General features: G+C 48.8%; 2 protein-coding genes and 1 pseudogene across 2 annotated transcripts in view; 2 read left to right on the top strand and 1 right to left on the bottom strand.

The window, feature by feature from the left end:
• Nucleotides 1-3,667: 3,667 nt before the first annotated feature.
• On the bottom strand, nucleotides 3,668-3,845 carry LOC123351294 (annotated as a pseudogene).
• Nucleotides 3,846-4,960: 1,115 nt separating this feature from the next.
• On the top strand, nucleotides 4,961-12,691 carry RPLP0 (ribosomal protein lateral stalk subunit P0). Its single transcript, XM_044990375.1, has 8 exons — nucleotides 4,961-5,007; nucleotides 5,579-5,684; nucleotides 7,519-7,694; nucleotides 7,789-7,876; nucleotides 8,195-8,341; nucleotides 10,554-10,739; nucleotides 11,484-11,624; nucleotides 12,465-12,691. The coding sequence occupies exons 2-8, from the start codon at nucleotides 5,631-5,633 to the stop codon at nucleotides 12,621-12,623; spliced, it is 951 nt and encodes a 316-aa protein (XP_044846310.1). The 5' UTR covers nucleotides 4,961-5,007; nucleotides 5,579-5,630; the 3' UTR covers nucleotides 12,624-12,691.
• Nucleotides 12,692-14,388: 1,697 nt separating this feature from the next.
• GCN1 (GCN1 activator of EIF2AK4) overlaps nucleotides 14,389-17,203 on the top strand; it is a 60,662-nt gene continuing 57,847 nt past the window's right edge. Inside the window, exon 1 of the mRNA XM_044990079.1 lies at nucleotides 14,389-14,449. Coding sequence (XP_044846014.1) covers nucleotides 14,432-14,449 — 18 coding nt within the window. The 5' untranslated portion in view covers nucleotides 14,389-14,431. The remainder of the gene's footprint in view (nucleotides 14,450-17,203) is intronic.

Here is a 17,203-nt window from a genome sequence, read left to right on the forward strand (position 1 = left end):
AACAGGAGTTTGAAGAAGGGCTAGCCAAAAACTCCAAAGGTAATAACAATGTTTTTTAAGTACATCAGAAGCAGGAAGCCTGCTAAACAACCAGTGGGGCCCCTTGATGATCGAGATACAAAAGGAGCGCTTAAAGACGATAAAGTCATTGCGGAGAAACTAAATGGATTCTTTGCTTCAGTCTTCACGGCTGAGGATGTTAGGGAGATTCCCAAACCTGAGCTGGCTTTTGTAGGTGACAAATCTGAGGAACTGTCACAGATTGAAGCGTCACTAGAGGAGGTTTTGGAATTAATTGATAAACTCAACATTAACAAGTCACTGGGACCGGATGGCATTCACCCAAGAGTCCTGAAAGAACTCAAATGTGAAGTTGCGGAACTATTCACTAGGTTTGTAACCTGTCCTTTAAATCGGCTTCGGTACCCAATAACTGGAAGTTAGCTAATATAACGCCAATATTTAAAAAGGGCTCTACAGGGGATCCCGGCAATTACAGACCGGTAAGTCTAACGACGGTACCGGGCAAATTAGTTAAAACAACAGTTAAGAATAAAATTGTCAGACACGTAGAAAAACAAACTGTTGAGCAATAGTCAACATGGTTTCTGTAAAGGGAAATCGTGTCTTACTAATCTATTAGAGTTCTTTGAAGGGGTCAACAAACACGTAGACAAGGGGGATCCAGTGGACGTAGTGTACTTAGATTTCCAGAAAGCCTTTGACAAGGTCCCTCACCAAAGGCTCTTACGTAAATTAAGCTGTCATGGGATAAAAGGGAAGGTCCTTTCATGGATTGAGAACTGGTTAAAAGACAGGGAACAAAGGGTAGGAATTAATAGTAAATTCTCAGAATGGAGAGGGGTAACTAGTGGTGTTCCCCAAGGGTCAGTCCTTGGACCAATCCTATTCAACTTATAAATGATCTGGAGAAAGGGGTAAACAGTGAGGTGGCAAAATTTGCAGAAGATACTAAACTGCTCAAGATAGTTAAGACCAAAGCAGACTGTGAAGAACTTCAAAAAGATCTCACAAAACTAAGTGATTGGGCAACAAAATGGCAAATGAAATTTAATGTGGATAAATGTAAAGTAATGCACATTGGAAAGAATAACCCCAACTATACATACAATATAATGGGGGGCTAATTTAGCTACAACGAGTCAGGAAAAAGATCTTGGAGTCATCGTGGATAGTTCTCTGAAGATGTCCATGCTGTGTGGAGAGGAGGTCAAAAAAGCAAACAGGATGTTAGGAATCATTAAAAAGGGAATAGAGAATAAGACTGAGAATATCTTATTGCCCTTATATAAATCGATGGTACGCCCACATCTCGAATACTGTGTACAGATGTGGTCTCCTCATCTCAAAAAAGATACATTGGCACTAGAAAAGGTTCAGAAAAGGGCAACTAAAATGATTAGGGGTTTGGAGAGGGTCCCATATGAGGAAAGATTAAAGAGGCTAAGACTCTTCAGCTTGGAAAAGAAGAGACTAAGGGGGGATATGATAGAGGTATATAAAATCATGAGTGATGTGGAGAAAGTAGATAAGGACAAGTTATTTACTTATTCCCATAATGCAAGAAATAGAGGTCACCAAATGAAATTAATAGGCAGCAGGTTTAAAACAAATACAAGAAAGTTCTTCACGCAGTGCACAGTCAACTGGTGGAACTTCTTACCTGAAGAGGTTGTGAAGGCTAGGAGTATAACAGCGTTTAAAAGGGAACTGGATTAAGTTCATGGAGGTTAAGTCCATTAATGGCTATTAGCCAGGATGGGTAAGGAATGGTGTCCCTAGTCTCTGTTTGTCAGAGGATGGAGATGGATGGCAGGAGAGAGATAACTTGATCATTACCTGTTAGGTTCACTCCCTGTGGGGCACCTGGCATCTCGCTCCTCCTAAGGGAATCCGCCATGGTGAAGGTGCCTCTCAACAAGGCAGACAAGATCATCCGGCAGCTGGTGAAGAATTGGCTGTTCCTTTCCCAGAGAGCCAGCAATGAACTGGTCTACATCACCCACAGGCACGGTGGGGCCTACATCTCCCTGCATGGGTGATCTGTGCAATGTCACGGTGATCACCTGCACCTTCCGCCTGCTGACATGTCCGGACACCACGGTAAGGAACATCGCGGCGAATGCCCTGTTTGACGTGACAGAAGTGGATTGGCAGAGCCCCCTCCAACCAAGACAGCACCACCTTCCTGAGCGGCTCCCTAGATGGGGAATTCGGACGGGACGGGCACAACATTGCTTCCCTGTGGTCTCGCATTCACAAAGCCACATGTCGCCTGTACCCATCAAGAAAGATCTTGGAGTCATTTGCAGTACTCTGGAAGCACTATGTTTCCAGCATACTGCAGATGTATAAGAAACCTTCTCACTATGCCTGTATCATCCTGCACTCATTCTTCAGCTTCAGAAGACTTCAAAATTATCTCCTGTCATCAATGGGACAGTCGCAACTGAATAACGCAGCTGACCTTAACATGCCTCAAAACAATACCAAGGGACCTAGATGGAAAGAAGATTGCTGACAGTTTCATCCAGAAAGCTACAGTGATTCATAATGTCTTTAAACTGGGATGCTAGTGAAGCCAGCTTTTAAGTAATTGCAATGATTTTATTCCAAACAATTTAATTCTTAAAACAGCAAAAACAACGATAGACACATTCAGTAACTAGAATATGAAAGAAGTGTGCAGTATAAATGCTGACAATTACCTCCCTCTAAAACTGGCAAAGTGCCCCCTCCACTCACCTACACCCACCCTCTCTCTCTTCAAAAGCACCCACCCGCAAAAACAAAAGTCAGCACCTCTGCTACAGGCAACAAACTCACCTCAGGGGTCACGTAGTCGCTCCTCCTTCACCTGGAGAGCTCCCTCACAAAACTCTCCTGTTTGCTAGCTCCTCTGGTTGCTTAAGAGGGGGATTTTTAAAGCCTTGTTCTCCATGATTAGCCCCTACCCCTGTTTCGGGGTTGGCAGGTCCTAAAGGCTTGGGGATGAAAGCCTCATCAACATGCTCTCAGCCTTGCATAGCAGGCTCAGCACAGGGTCCCTCAAACAAACAGAGCTCACTATATACTTCAGTCAAGGAGTAAGCAAACCACAAACACACGCAGCACCCACGGGCTAAGTTTCCTGGAAGCTGCATGGCCACGGAGCAGCCTATTTAGGGCCACACAGGCACTCAGGGAACCTGGGCCACGGTGCCGCTCAGGCCACAGCCTGGACCTGCGGGGGCTGGCGCGTATCCTGCAGCCTCAGCCCCAGAGCTGCTGTGATGGGGACAGGCCCTGCCCAGGTACTGCTGCAGGGAGAAAGCTGGGGGAGTCCTTTCTCCCTGCTGTAGCCCCAGAGCCCCCTCCTGCACCCCAAACCCCTCATCCCCAGCCTGACCCCAGAGCTCTCACCCCCCCCCAACCCTCTGCCCAAGCCCTGAGCCACCTGCCCCAATCCGAACCTGTCGGCCCCACCCTTATAAATTAAAAACACTTTTTAAATATATTTAACACCATTATAAATGCTGGAGGCAAAGTGGGGTTTGTGGTGGAGGCTGACAGTGCATGACCCCCTTTGTAAAGACTTTGCAATCCCCAGTTTGAGAACCCCTGTTAACATAGACAACACAACAGATTTCTTTGGTGTTTTTCAACTACGACGTGTACCATTCCTGGTGATACTGCAATACCAGGTTGAAGCATGGAGTGGCTGGAGCAAGCTCCTATTCCTTCTCCCTATTCCAAAAATGCATTTAATATATAGTCCTCACATAGAGGACATGTACTGGTAAGAACAGATTTAAAATTTTTATAAAAGCTAAAGTTAAAATTATCTAAAACACAGGATAATAAAAAGTTTCTAATCATTAGGGTATAATGCTTCAATTATGCAAAATAGCAAGTTTGGTTTAAAAAGTAATAAAATGCTATAATCCATAATCTGTACTACGAGGTGTTTTTTAAAAAGATTATGCTGTGTTTTTCCACTCTCTCTCTGATTGTTGAACTCCCTCTGCCCAGCCCCACTAGGTGCCTGGGACAATTAAAAGTTGCCTGCCTACTTTCCCAAATTTAACTGGGGTTTTTGAGTTTGGCATCTGCTTTAGGTGCGCTCACCCCCACAGATACCTCTACTCTGACCAGCAATTAATCCTGTCCCTCCAGCCTGCTCCTCAGTTCAGTGCCCTCACCTCCCTCAATTCAGCTGCACCTAGCCTCACCTTAGCTCTCCCCACCCCCCAGGCCGGCACAGCTGGGCTCTTTACTCGTTTCTTCCCCCTCCCCTCTTGTGAGACTGGTGCATGGTGGGGAGAGACTCTGCCAGCTTCGGGCAGGGCTGACCTTCGCAAGGCAGTTGGAGCATCTTGTGTCAGCTCCAGACAAGCTCCTGACCTGTCCGAAATCCTTTCGCTTGGGAAAAACTCATGAGAGCTGGTGACATCATTCCTAGGTCAGCACCATCTCCATTGTCCCTCTGCAGGGAAATAGGGAGTGTGGCCAGAGTGGCCCCGATGCTGTTGTGATCTGAGCAGCTCAGGTGGCAGAGCGTAAGTTAGAGCAGCCCTGAGGTACAGCAGGGTTATGTTTGGCAGATGGACTGAACTCCCCTTTTTGGCCTCACCCCTGCCAGGTATCAGAGGGATGTCAGAGATGATGTCACAACACTGGCCCCTAGCCCCGCGGCTGCAGCCCAGTATCCCAATAGGGCGGGAATCTCTCTCATCCAGCAGGAGGAGCCCTAGCAGGAGTCCGCTTTCTATGTGCTGCTACTGCCCCTTTAAATGACAGCACCTTCAGTCGTCAGCCTTGTGAATGACAGGATTTCTGTCCAATAGGAGGGAGGGACTAGTCTGGTCACCTGGATTGACGTCTATAACTATCCAATAGATTGAGCAGGGCCGAGGTTACCAGTCGCTGATTGGCTGTGACTCGGACTATAAGAAGAGGCGAGGAGGCGGGCGCGCTCCCTTTTCTTTCCCGGAGCTCTCGTGGGAGGTGGGTGTCCAGAGTGGGGGCGGCCGGCGGGGGACTCGGCCGCACTCAGCCCCCGGCCGGGGAGGAGATCACGGGGATCCGGGCGGGTCGGCCTTACCCCGGGGCTTCCCGGCTGGCTGGGCCCCGCCGCGGCTCCGGGTGTCGCTAGGCCTCGGGCCTGGCCACGCGGGGCCGGCTCAGCACCGCGGCAGGGACACGGGGCCGCGCTGTGCGCATCAACCCCGGGATCCCGATGCCCGAGGGGCCGCTTCGTCTCCTCTACGGGCACCCGTGAGGGACAGCCGCCCCCCTCCCCTCAGCGCGGGGCTGGCGGGAGCAGGGGCCCCTAGACTCCCCTTTCGGATGCAGGGGACACACGGGCTGTAGATTCCTCCGTTCCCCGCGGGAGTCCCACGCTGGGTCCATTTGACACAATCTGGAACCTGTCTCCACTTTAAGCCCCGCTTTACCGTTTGGGAGGCCGGGCCAGGATGCGGCGCCCCCTTTTCAGGCGGGGGGTGGGGGGCCAGGGGAGAGGATGTGGTTGCCGTGACCTGGCTGAACCATGGTTTCCCAACCTTGTCTCCCGTAGGTAACAGCTGGTCTTTAAACCCTTTGTGGCAATCCTTGGAAGCACCGTCGAGATGCCCAGGGAAGACAGGGCTACGTGGAAGTCCAACTATTTCCTGAAAATCATTGTAAGTGTCTCCCTGGGGCTGTCTTTCAGATACTCTGGCCTGGGGCTGGGGCCGGGATGGACTCTTGTCACTCATGGGTCAGCCTGCCCTGGCCATTCTCTGTACTACCCCTGCAAACGCACCCCTAGGTTAATCCTCATGCACTAGAAATCCGTGGTGGCACGTTTGGAGCCACAGCCTTAGTGGGGGGTTGTGTTGGACAGCAAGGCAGGAGCCAGCCTCCTCATTAATACAGAGCTGCAGTTTGCAGAGGTTACCTGATCAAGCTATGCTGGGACTAGGTACTGTGATTAATGGCTGTTGTAGCAATTTGCTCCTTTGTCTACCAATGAGGTGCAGCCCTCTGGCTCCTGTGAAGTTGCTGATTGTGCTACTCAGTTTTTGCCCAATTACAGCTGGATCTAGAACAGTGGTCCCCAAACTTTTCATGGTCGTGCACCCCTCTTACCCTGTCTGCTTCTCCCCCGGCCAGAGCAGGACTAGGGGTGGGGGAACGTGGACAGGGGTAGGGGGGCCTCAGCTGAGGGCAGGAGTGGAGCTCCTGCAGACAGGGCCAGGCTAGATGTGGAGCTGGGTGGTGCTCCCTCTCCATCCCCTGTGGGAGCTGGCCCAGGCAACAGCCGTGCTCCCCCAAATGTGTGTGTGTCCCATCCCCCCCTCCAGTTTGGGTACCTCTGATCTAGAGCCTGGTATGCCACATTTCCCACTGGTGGCTGCTGTTATGAGACTCTTCTAGATGTTACATCCAAATTTTATCAGAAGGGTTCCCAGTAAGCTCCTTCAAGTGAGCTTTGACATAGACACTTGCACAGCTGTTGTCTCTCTTACAATGAATATACCAGCCATTGGCAGGTTTTTGAACATTTTAAAAACAATTGGGAAGCCTGAGTAAGATCCCCAGAACACTTGGATCTGGAAAGAATTAAACCATGTTACTAAGAACGGAGTCCACTGCAATTACAAATAAATCATTCAGAAGAACCTTGTAAACGTTAGTGCTGCTTCCTAGTTGAATATAATTTGTGTTTTTAATGCCTCAATGTGTTGCATAGCAGTGAGATCCTGTTCACAGTGACTGAGTAAGCAAAAGTAGCATCTGCAGAAGAGCCACACATCCAAGCCTCCTTAATGGAGAGCATTACCAAGTTGTTGACTCTTTAAGAGGGATCCTTTCGGAGAAACTGCATTAACATTTTTACAGGCATAAACATCACATCTCAGCTAAGCTTCTGGTATGTCCAGACTGTGCTTTATTTGGAGGGTTGAAATGCAACTCATTTAGCATGTTTGTCTCCCTTAAATGTGCTTTGGGACTTCTTTATTTCCTCTCTGAGGGTCATCAGAGAGCTGCTGGTATGTAATTTTTTTCAGAAAGAATTGCGCTCTGCATTTTCTGTAGCATTGGGTTGGCAGCCTTGTAACCATATGTTTTAAGCAATGGCTCCCTGGCAACCTAAAGAGACTGAAAATTGTCCATGTCAGGGTTGGTTTGGAGACTTGGGGGGAAGTACCCCCAGAGTGGCAGATAGTGGGACAGTTTGATTAGTGCACATACTGGTAGCTGACTGGAATGTGTACCAATGTCAGCTGTTTAAGCGCCCTAGTCAGGTGACAAGGTTTTTTTTGTTGCTTTGGGAGAGGTTCTGGTTGGTAACATTGGGTCAGATTTCTCAGCTTAGCACACAGTAGCTCCCATTTATGCACCTAAACAGAGTTACTGGGTGCTAAGGACTTGTGGAATCTGGCCATTTAGTTAAGGTGCCTAAATGGGACCTAATGTTACTCTATACACTGGTCTAGGTTTCTTTGTAAAACTCATTTGTTCTTTCCATAGCAACTCTTGGATGATTATCCAAAATGCTTCATTGTGGGAGCAGACAATGTAGGATCCAAACAGATGCAGCAGATCCGCATGTCCCTGCGTGGGAAAGCTGTCGTGCTGATGGGGAAGAACACCATGATGCGCAAGGCTATCCGTGGTCATCTGGAGAATAATCCTGCTTTGGAAAAGTGAGTAACACGCTGTGATTCCACACTCTGCTTCCTGGGGAAGACTGTATGTTCTCTGGAGGAGTGAAACTGAATGGTGCTGTCTTTCCTGCAGGCTGTTGCCTCATATCCGTGGGAATGTGGGCTTTGTGTTCACCAAGGAGGATCTGACTGAGATCAGGGACATGCTGTTGGCTAACAAGGTAAGGGAGGAGGACATTATTGTTATAGTGTGTCTACCTCAGGGAGGTCTTGGGGCCTGATCTGAAGGAAGGAGACAGTGTAACCCTGAACATTCTCTGGATGTGTGATTTTTAGAAGGGAGGAAGAACTGGGAATCAGGCATTTACTGTGTTGTACTCCGAGCGCTGCCACTGACTTGCTGTGACCTGAGTTTCCCCGTGTGAATAATTGGGAGATGCCGATTTCGCAGAAGTGCTGTGAGGATGAATTAGTGTCTATACAGTATTGCCTGAAAGCCAAGCATTATTTTGCTTTCTCTTCTTGCACTGTCATGTTAGGTGCCAGCTGCTGCTCGAGCTGGTGCCATTGCCCCTTGTGATGTCACTGTGCCAGCCCAGAACACTGGTTTGGGTCCCGAGAAGACCTCCTTCTTCCAGGCTTTGGGCATCACCACGAAGATCTCCAGGGGTACCATTGAAATCCTGGTGAGTGCAGAGCAAAGTTCAGTGTGCTACTAGCAAGTGAAAGGTCGTTCACAGCTTTCTAGCTACTCCTATATACTGGATGTCCCTGGTTGGACAGTTTGGCGATTCCACTGAAGTTAGGACTGTAGATTTGTAGCTAGTTCACCCCTACATCCCCGTGTCTTGTGCTACTTTCCATGGCACCAGATCAATCCTGCCTTCTACTGAAGACTTTGGAGGCATGTCTCTAAAGCATCTTAAGAGCAAAATAGCAGAGTAATGAATCTGTGCGGGCAGTTTTGTCAAAAATGGATCGATACTCACTGATAAGCCTTTCAAAATCCCACCTTTCTTGAAACTGTTCAGGGACTCATCTTTTTTAAAAAAAGATTATTTTAATATTTCCTGGTGCTCTGTGAGGAATGGAAAGTATAAATATTAATCACATAATCTTAACTGCAGTGGTGTTACTGCTCTACCTTAAATAATCTTTAAAGCCAGATGTCTAGTTTGACTCCTGTGGAGAAGAAGGGTTTAGTTCCTTCTAGCTGGACACAGTACTCTGGGTATGAGAAACTCTGGTTTGAGTGTCTAATGGGACAGCCTAGGTCTAGATCAGGGGTCTCAAACTCAAATGACCCCGAGGGCCGCATGAGGACTAGTGCATTGGCCCGAGGGCCGCATCACTGACACGCCCCCTTGCTGCCCCTGGCCCCACCCCCAATCCACCCCTTCCATGAGGCCCCGCCCCTGCCCTGTCTCTTCTCCACCTCCTCCCCTAAGCGCGCGGCTCCCCGCTCCTCCCCCCTCCCTCCTGGAAAGTGCTAAGCGCCACCAACAGCTGTTTGGTGGCTTGGCGGCGGGGCACTTAGGCGGCGGGTCCCGGAACAGAAGGGGCCCCCCACCGCCGAAGACCGGGCTGCACGCCAAGGGGATCTAGTCACATAGGGTGTTGGGTTCTTAAAGATTGGCTTGTTTTAGCCTCGTTTTGAAATGGGATTAGCTTGATTTTTGGTTTATTGTGAACATCGGGGTGCTTATTTACCACTGAAAGTTGGCAACGGTGCTTTAAGGCAAGCGCAGTCACGTTCAGAGGCAGTAGACAGCAAGAGCAGCAGCCCTAGATCTTGTACTGTCTGCAACTCTTGTTGCAGCTGTAACCCTCTGCCACCCCTGCTGCGATCTGTCTGGTGTACACTGTAAGCGCCTCCGGGCTGTGGCTTGCCAACGGCATTTGTAACGTGACACGCACACCGGGCCTGCAGGAACAAACGCTGGGGGAATAGCGGCGGCGGAGGCCGAGGGTGGGGAGCCAGCAGGGCAGAGCATCCGCCCCACGAGCCTGCCCCCCCCGTCTCACGCAGACTGAGGCCACTGGCTTGCGGGGTGGCCCCATTACCCTAGAGAAGCGCGGCTGCCCCTGCGGCTCCAGGAACGCGTGACTGAGACGGGGATCAGCTCCCAGGCCCCACACCAAGGTCGGGGAGACAGCCAGGGAGACACTCCCGGAAAGCGGCCGCTGACAAGCCAGGCTCCAGCAGCGCAGCACAGTCCCCCTGCCGCTGGGCCCGGCTGCATTCCCCCTGCTAGCGTGACGGGCGCCGGCGTCCGGCTCCATCCTGAGTCCTGCTGTTCCCTCGGCTTTCCACCTCCCCCCGCCCCCAGCGGCTCGCTCACTTGGCGGGCTCGGAAGCCGCTGGCGGCTGCCACGCTCAGATCGGATTCGGGCTGAGCCCCGCCTTCTCGCTATGATTGGTCGTGGCGCCAGAGGCTCTTCCCTTGGCCCCCGCCCCCCAGATCTCCTGGGTGACAGGGACGCTATTAGCCGGAGGGGCCGCGCTCCCCCCGCCCTCGGAGTGGCAGCGCATGCGCACATGAAATATTGACTCGGGAGGCCCTGGGGAGCTCCGCGGGCCGCAGGGAAGAGCTCCGCGGGCCGCATGCGGCCCGCGGGCCGCATGTTTGAGACCCCTGGTCTAGATGATGTGTTAAGTGTAGCTGATTCCATTTGCATCTCTCATAATTATGGACCTCGCTTTGAAATGCGCCATCTGCTGGGTGGGCTGCTCCTCGTACTTCACACAGATTGCTCAGCTGAACTTTGGACATGTTTTGATACAGAATCATTTGTGGGTCTAACTCCTTCAGTCTCATCTACAGATGTTTGTTGCGTCTCTGTGCCTGAGTTTCCCTGTAGCAGTTTGTTGCTCACTTTTCCCTCTTTGACTCTCAGAGTGATGTGCAGCTGATCAAGACTGGAGATAAAGTGGGAGCCAGCGAAGCGACCTTGCTGAACATGTTGAATATTTCCCCATTCTCCTTTGGGCTGATTATCCAGCAAGTGTTTGACAACGGCAGCATTTACAATCCTGAAGTGCTGGACATCACCGAGGAGACTCTGCACAGACGCTTTCTGGAAGTAAGAGCTGCTTGCCTGTGCTGTATGCCATGTCTACTGTATTCCATGTAGTTATGGGGATAGATTAAGTGCTTGGGTATCTAATCTGAAATTCTGGAGGGCCGTATGTGTGGTGGTGGTGTTTTTTTTTTCTCTCCCCTTTTGAACTGTGAATGAGACTAGCACTGAATTCTAAAAGTGATTTTTACAGCTCTACAGTCCTGAATAACAAGGTTATTGGCCTGGCATGGTCCCTTTAAAACTAGTCTGTGCTATTTCATTGCACTCCAGAGTTGGGAGATCCAGATGCAAGTGTGTGTCAGCCTGCTAGCCAGCACCCCAGTTTTCCCAAGGTGTTTTGATGTTTCCTTTCACCTTTGGAAAATAGGGGTAGTGCGAATCATAGCTTTGCCAGACAGTAGTCGTCTTGGTGGGTTGTATCATGCATCCCTGAATGCTGGGAATTTTGATTTGCAACATGGATGTGTTTTCTACTGGGAGCGATGTTCCATTTTGTTGGCTATCAGTTATGTATGAAATGCAGAGAATACAAAATCTGGAAACACCTTGTAACAAGTGTTAAAGGTATGTGGTTAAGGCTGCCTCTTGTTTTGTTTGTCTCCTTTGCCAGAACCAGGCAATTCGCTCACCCATAATACCCTTTATTACGTTTGCACATATTGTTATGGATGGTTGTGTTTACTTGCAATGTAATTCTCAGAGCTGAATGTTTGGAACATGAGTTTTTCTTTCCCTCTTCCCCAGGGCGTTCGTAATGTAGCTAGTGTTTGTCTGCAAATTGGCTACCCAACCATCGCTTCTGTGCCTCACTCCATCATCAATGGGTACAAGCGAGTCCTAGCTGTGGCTGTGGAGACCGAGTACACCTTCCCACTTGCTGAAAAGGTAGGGTATGAGCTAGACCAGGGGTAGGCAACCTATGGCATGGGTGCCGAAGGCGGCACGCAGGCTGATTTTCAGTGGCAGTCACGCTGCTTGGGTCCTGACCACCAGTCCGGGGGGCTCTGCATTTTAATTTAATTTTAAATGAAGCTTCTTAAACATTTTAAAAGCCTTATTTACTTTACATACAACAATAGTTTAGTTATGTATTATAGACTTACAGAAAGAGACCTTCTAAAAACGTTAAAATGTATTACTGGCACACGAAACCTTAAATTAGAGTGAATAAATGAAGACTCGGCACACCACTTCTGAAAGGTTGCCGACCCCTGAGCTAGACAGACTGGAATAGATTGTGCGCTGACTTAAGGTTCACAAACTAGTCTTTGAGCATGAGCCCTTAAAGATCTAGAAGGTTGTATGTTAGAGATCTGCACTGAAAAGAGGCCTTGAACAGTGTGAAGTGCATATAACTGCATTGCAGCCAGGGGGAATTCCTTGCTTTGTGGAGGTGCAGTTCTGCCTCTTCACCCCTCAATCCTAGGAGCAGCTTACAGGCAAGGAGGGTGGAGAGTGTGCCTTCTGAGAGCATCCCAGTCCTCTTCTCATATGATAAGGCAACGTTGCTCTCTTCTGTTGGTTGTCTTCAGTTTGTATAATTCATCCCTTGGGTAGCTGGCAAGTTGCTCGCATGGCCTTTGGGGTTGCAAAGGTTGTGCTCCCTGCTCTTAATTCCTGTGGAGACCTACTAATATGCCATCTGTTTTCAGTCTGGCAATAGGATAGATGTAAATTGTGACCTGTTTGTTCCCTGAAATTACTATATGCTTTTCTCTCTTACAGGTAAAGGCCTTCCTAGCTGACCCCTCAGCCTTTGTGGCTGCTGCCCCTGTGGCAGCTGCAGCTCCTGCTGCCGCCGCTGCTGCTGCTCCAGCCAAAGAGGAAGTAAAGGAGGAATCAGAGGAGTCTGACGAGGACATGGGATTCGGTCTTTTTGACTAACCCCTGCCACACACTAACTAACCACTTCAACTGGTTTAATTAGAGAAATAAAGTGCTATTTTACACCCTCTGTTGTGTGTTTATCTTGGGGGTGGGGGTGGAGAGGAGGAATCATCATGCATGAACTTTCCACTGGTGTGAAACTTAATATATGGATTTTGATCCTAAAGATGTAGTTTTTTGATCTTGCCTTCAGTCATAAACACTAAAACAGCCATAAAATAATTTTGAGAAACCTTGAAATAACTTTCCCCTGCAGCTGAGAGCAAGAGGCTCTGCACATGTCAAGTACTAGTCATGTCACTTAATGCACTTCTGCCTTGGCTACACTGGAATGTTAATGTGAATTAAAGTAGGGTGTGAATTTAAAGTGCAAGAGATTCCAGAATCACTCCACCTGTGGATGCTATATTCAGTTGTGTATACAAGCCCATAGGCTAGCAGGACTTGAGCTAGTGTACTGAAAATAGCAGTGTGGATGCTGTGTCTCAGGAGGCAGCTCAGGCTCTCAATCTCACAAAACCCCCTGGGTCTGAGTTTAAGGGATTAGCCTGAGTCTCTGCTGGAGCCACAGCAAATGTGCTCAATGAATCACTGATAACTACAGGCAAATAAGCAGGGTCCCTGCCCTGAGGAGCAGTCTACATTACTGAATACACAATGAAAACTAAGTGCATGGTTGTTAAGTTAGATAAGCAAGTGCTGAGTGGATCAGTTTAGAGACCAGGTCTTAGGTTTACTAGGCTGCCTGTTGCCACTTTGGAACTGTCTTTATTGCAGGTGTCACCTCATCTTCTGGAACTTGATTGCTCTGGTGAGCTTCAGATTATGTTGTAAGATTTAGCAATTCAACAGTGTTTTTGATTTGCTGCCAAGCTAGGCCAGGTGTGTCCCGTGTTTTATGAAAAATGAGCTGTTGTAGTTTTTGGTGCTGTGGTTGCTGCTGTGGACCAGCTGAGTTTTCATGTAAGACCCAGGCCAAAATGTTAAGCCAAAACAAACAGACCTGATTTTCAGGGTCGTAGAACACCACTCCTTTTAATTCAATGAGAATTATGGGTGATCATCACTTCTGAAAAGTGATCCACATATGGGTCTGAATGTGGATTTAGGAGTTTTGATACTAGGTTAAAATAATTGTTTCTTACTGGCCTAACCTACACTTGCTATTTGGGAAACTCCATTTTCCAAGTGTTATGTCATTTTAGGACAAGCTATTTCCAGCGTGCTCCCAGTGCTGTTAAAATCACCTGCTTTCTAATCCAAAAATCTGCCTCCCTTGGTGATTCTATGCAAGACACTGCACCCTTCTGCAAAACGAGCGAAAATGGGATTAAACTCTCGCAGCAGGGGACTGCCTTTTATGTTAGCACTGGCAGCACCTCGCACTACGGACCCGGATCTATCACTAGGTGCAACTCTACCCCAGCAATTGAAGAGGGCTCGTATTGCTACCAAGTCACTATCTGCCTCTGTCAGCCCGTGAAGAGCGGCGCCCGCTTTCCGAGCCAAGTGACCAGCAGCGTCCCCGTGGATAGTGGAGGAAAAACATCGTTCACAGGGCCCCGGCTGCCCTGGTCAAACCCCTCCCAGGCCGGATGCTGTGTGCCCGGCGCTGCAGCTGGGGGGGGCTGTCTCAGGGAAATGACCAGCTCCTGAGGCCTCGCCGCGGCAGGACCCAGCCCCGCGCACTCGGGCGCAGGCCCCGACCTCCAGGCATCTCTATAGCCACGAGCCCCACCCCCTGGCCGGGTCTGCGCGTGACCCGGAACTGACCCTCGTAGTGCTTCCGGGGTCAGACCGGCGCGATGGCGGCCGACACGCAGGTCAGTGCGGGGGGCTGGGCCCGGTAGTGGGGTGGAGGCGGCTCAGCGAGAGCCGCTCCCGCGGGCGGGCGGGCTCCGAGGCCCGGTTCCTTCGCGCGGCCGCGTCACGGGGAGGCGGCGGCGGCGGCTCCCGGGATCCGGCCCCTGTCCCGGGGAGAAGGGACGTGGCAGTCGCGTCAGCCCCGTTCCTCGCCGGGCGCCGACACCCAGCCAGCCTCGCGGGCTCCCCCCGAGCAGCCAGCGCGGCCCTGTCCCCTTCTCCGGCCCGTGACAGGCTCTCGCCTGCCCTGGGCAGCCTCGTGTCGTGGTGCGAGCCCGGCCGCGCCGCGGAGTCCGGCCTGGCCGCGCGGGGGATCGGAGCAGCCGCGGCGCCTCGCCCTGCGCGGGGGACGGGACGGGAGGCGTCTGTAGAGCGTGACTGCCGCGTCCGTGGCGGACGGGAGCTGGCGGGATGAGCCTTTCCCTCCTGCTGGGCCAGGCCCAGGCGGGGCTCGGCGCTGGCCCAGAGTTTAACATCAGCGTTCAAAAGGTCCCTACCAAGCGGAAACAATCGGCTCTGGGCACCATCCCAGCCACTGAGACCCTTTGTCAGGTTTTGTGGTTCTGCCGTCACGTTGTTGTATCTTTTAAACACATCTTTTTGCTGCCCTCTAAAACCTTCACACAAACAGTAGAGGAAATTGACTGCTTCTGTAAGGGAACCAGTGAAACTGACTTTATGGAAAGACCTATCAAAAGTATAAAGTGAAAAATATTGATAAATATTTTCTCTGGCTTTCCAGTTTCTCTGGTCTTGAGAGTGCTACTTGGAATATGAGTAGGTTTAAAAAAAAATCAGTAAATGTCCATTTAATGGCAAAAAAAGGCTGTCCCTAATATATTGAAAACAATTATGTACATAATAAAAATGTATTCCAATTTAATCACATAGGATATTGCAATAAAACTTGAGTGCTCAGTTATTTTTTAAGTGGAATTAGAACTGCCCCACTATGTGTTAGAATTAGATCCTTTTATGTTCAACAGCTAATGAAGATTTATCAAATGGTATGGGCTTAGGCTTTAGGAGCAGGAAAGTGAGTTCTGTCCCTCATATTGCAGTGAAATTATAAATAGCTGTGATGTGCAAAAGAGTGACAACCATACAGTTCTTAGCTGATTTGTTACAATATTTTCCTCTTTTCTCTATATGCTTGTGGTGATGCACTTTCCACTATTTTGTGGCGATTGCTTCAGAGAGCCCCTCCAAAGTCAGGTCTTATCTAGCTTGATATGTATATGTTTAGACTTCACTTTTTTCATGGAACTTTTGTCTTGTATAATTTACTAACACGTGTATGTCTATATAAATCTTAATAAAAAGAACAAGCAATGGTGCATGAGACCTTTGCACAGTGACTCCTCATCACTGAAGTTGCATGAATGGTAAAAACTGCCCATTCCATAAGTTAGTGGATCAATTGGGAACCACTGGAATATAATGCAGATTTAAAATTATCCCAAGTGTCTGAAAACTGAGGTGTATTCCTTGTAAATGGCTGTCACACTTATATAGGGTCCATCAGCATCAGTACCTACTGAACATCTTGGGTTTGTCTTTAACAATGGAAAGTTTTCTTTAAAATAATTTCTCACATGTTCGTACTTTAACTGGTAGGCTGACGAACAGTTAATATTGATGACTACCATCTCTCAACAAATTCTGCAGGTTGCTAGCCAGATTTACCCTACTTTTTGCCCGTCCTTGGAGAGAGGAACAGGGATTAGGATGGCTGAGTTGGAGGAAAGGAGAGGTAGGAATTACCTGGAAATTCCAGTCAGCAATTTTGAGGGGTCTCTTGCACACAAACAAAAGCTTCATTGAGATGAATGGAGGCAGTTCATACTTCTCAAGAGCAAATCCTGCCATTTCCATGCATATGAAGGGACCTTTTATTACAAACCCAGTGGAGCTCTGCTTCGGAGGAGATGGATCAGGATTTGGGGAGTTCATGGAGGGGATGCATGTGTTCCTTTGAGTGCAGGGCACAGTTCAGTTGTACTCCCTGTGTGCCCCAATATAGGAGGGGCTTTGGATGGTGGATCAAGGCATCTCCACCTATGTTGTGGAGATAACAGGTAGTATGGAGGCTATTCCAGCTTCGAAGCTGGAGTACTGTACATGAAGCATCTGAGGACTGCTCAGTCTGCGTGCTGGGGTTGGGATTTTATATTTAGGTGGTTCTCATACATCTACTGTTTCAGGCTGTCTGCAGATGCAGGAAATTGATACTTCATCAGTTACTACTTGCCACCAGATGTGCCAAGCCCTGCTTTCAGCCTAGAACAAATTATTTTTTCATACATGTTTTACAAAACTTTAATAATTTTTTAATACATATTAAAATTAAGGAAACAGATTATTACTGGTATTGTGATTTAAACATTCTCCTGCAATGTTTTCAGTCCAGACATCACAACATGGTATTAGTGCATAAAAACTGAAAAATTAAACCGATTATACACCAAAGTGAAATTAAGTGGTCTAGTTCCACTTCTGAAGCTGGGTTAGGTGTAAAAAGTAAACAGACAGCATAAATGGTGAAAAGTAAATTACTGAAACAAAAAATTAACAATCTAATCTCCACTTGTGTGGTAACATAGGAAAGAGTTTTTTATAAATAAGATGTGACTTTTTAAATGTGATAGACATTTCAGTTTAAAAGGAGACTAACCCACACAAACTCCATGAACATGTGACAGGTGTCTGTTAAG

The sequence above is a fragment of the Mauremys mutica genome, chromosome 16, assembly GCF_020497125.1.
Source record: "Mauremys mutica isolate MM-2020 ecotype Southern chromosome 16, ASM2049712v1, whole genome shotgun sequence".
NCBI classification, from domain to species: Eukaryota; Metazoa; Chordata; order Testudines; family Geoemydidae; genus Mauremys; species Mauremys mutica.

What these genes read in the sequence shown, in the direction of transcription:
- RPLP0 (XM_044990375.1), top strand. Translation starts at nt 5,631, where the DNA reads ATGCCCAGGGAAGACAGGGCTACGTGGAAGTCCAACTATTTCCTGAAA. An exon ending in AATAATCCTGCTTTGGAAAA is followed by an intron (nt 7,695 to 7,788) that starts GTGAGTAACACG and finishes TCTTTCCTGCAG; the next exon opens with GCTGTTGCCTCATATCCGTG. An exon ending in ACATGCTGTTGGCTAACAAG is followed by an intron (nt 7,877 to 8,194) that starts GTAAGGGAGGAG and finishes CTGTCATGTTAG; the next exon opens with GTGCCAGCTGCTGCTCGAGC.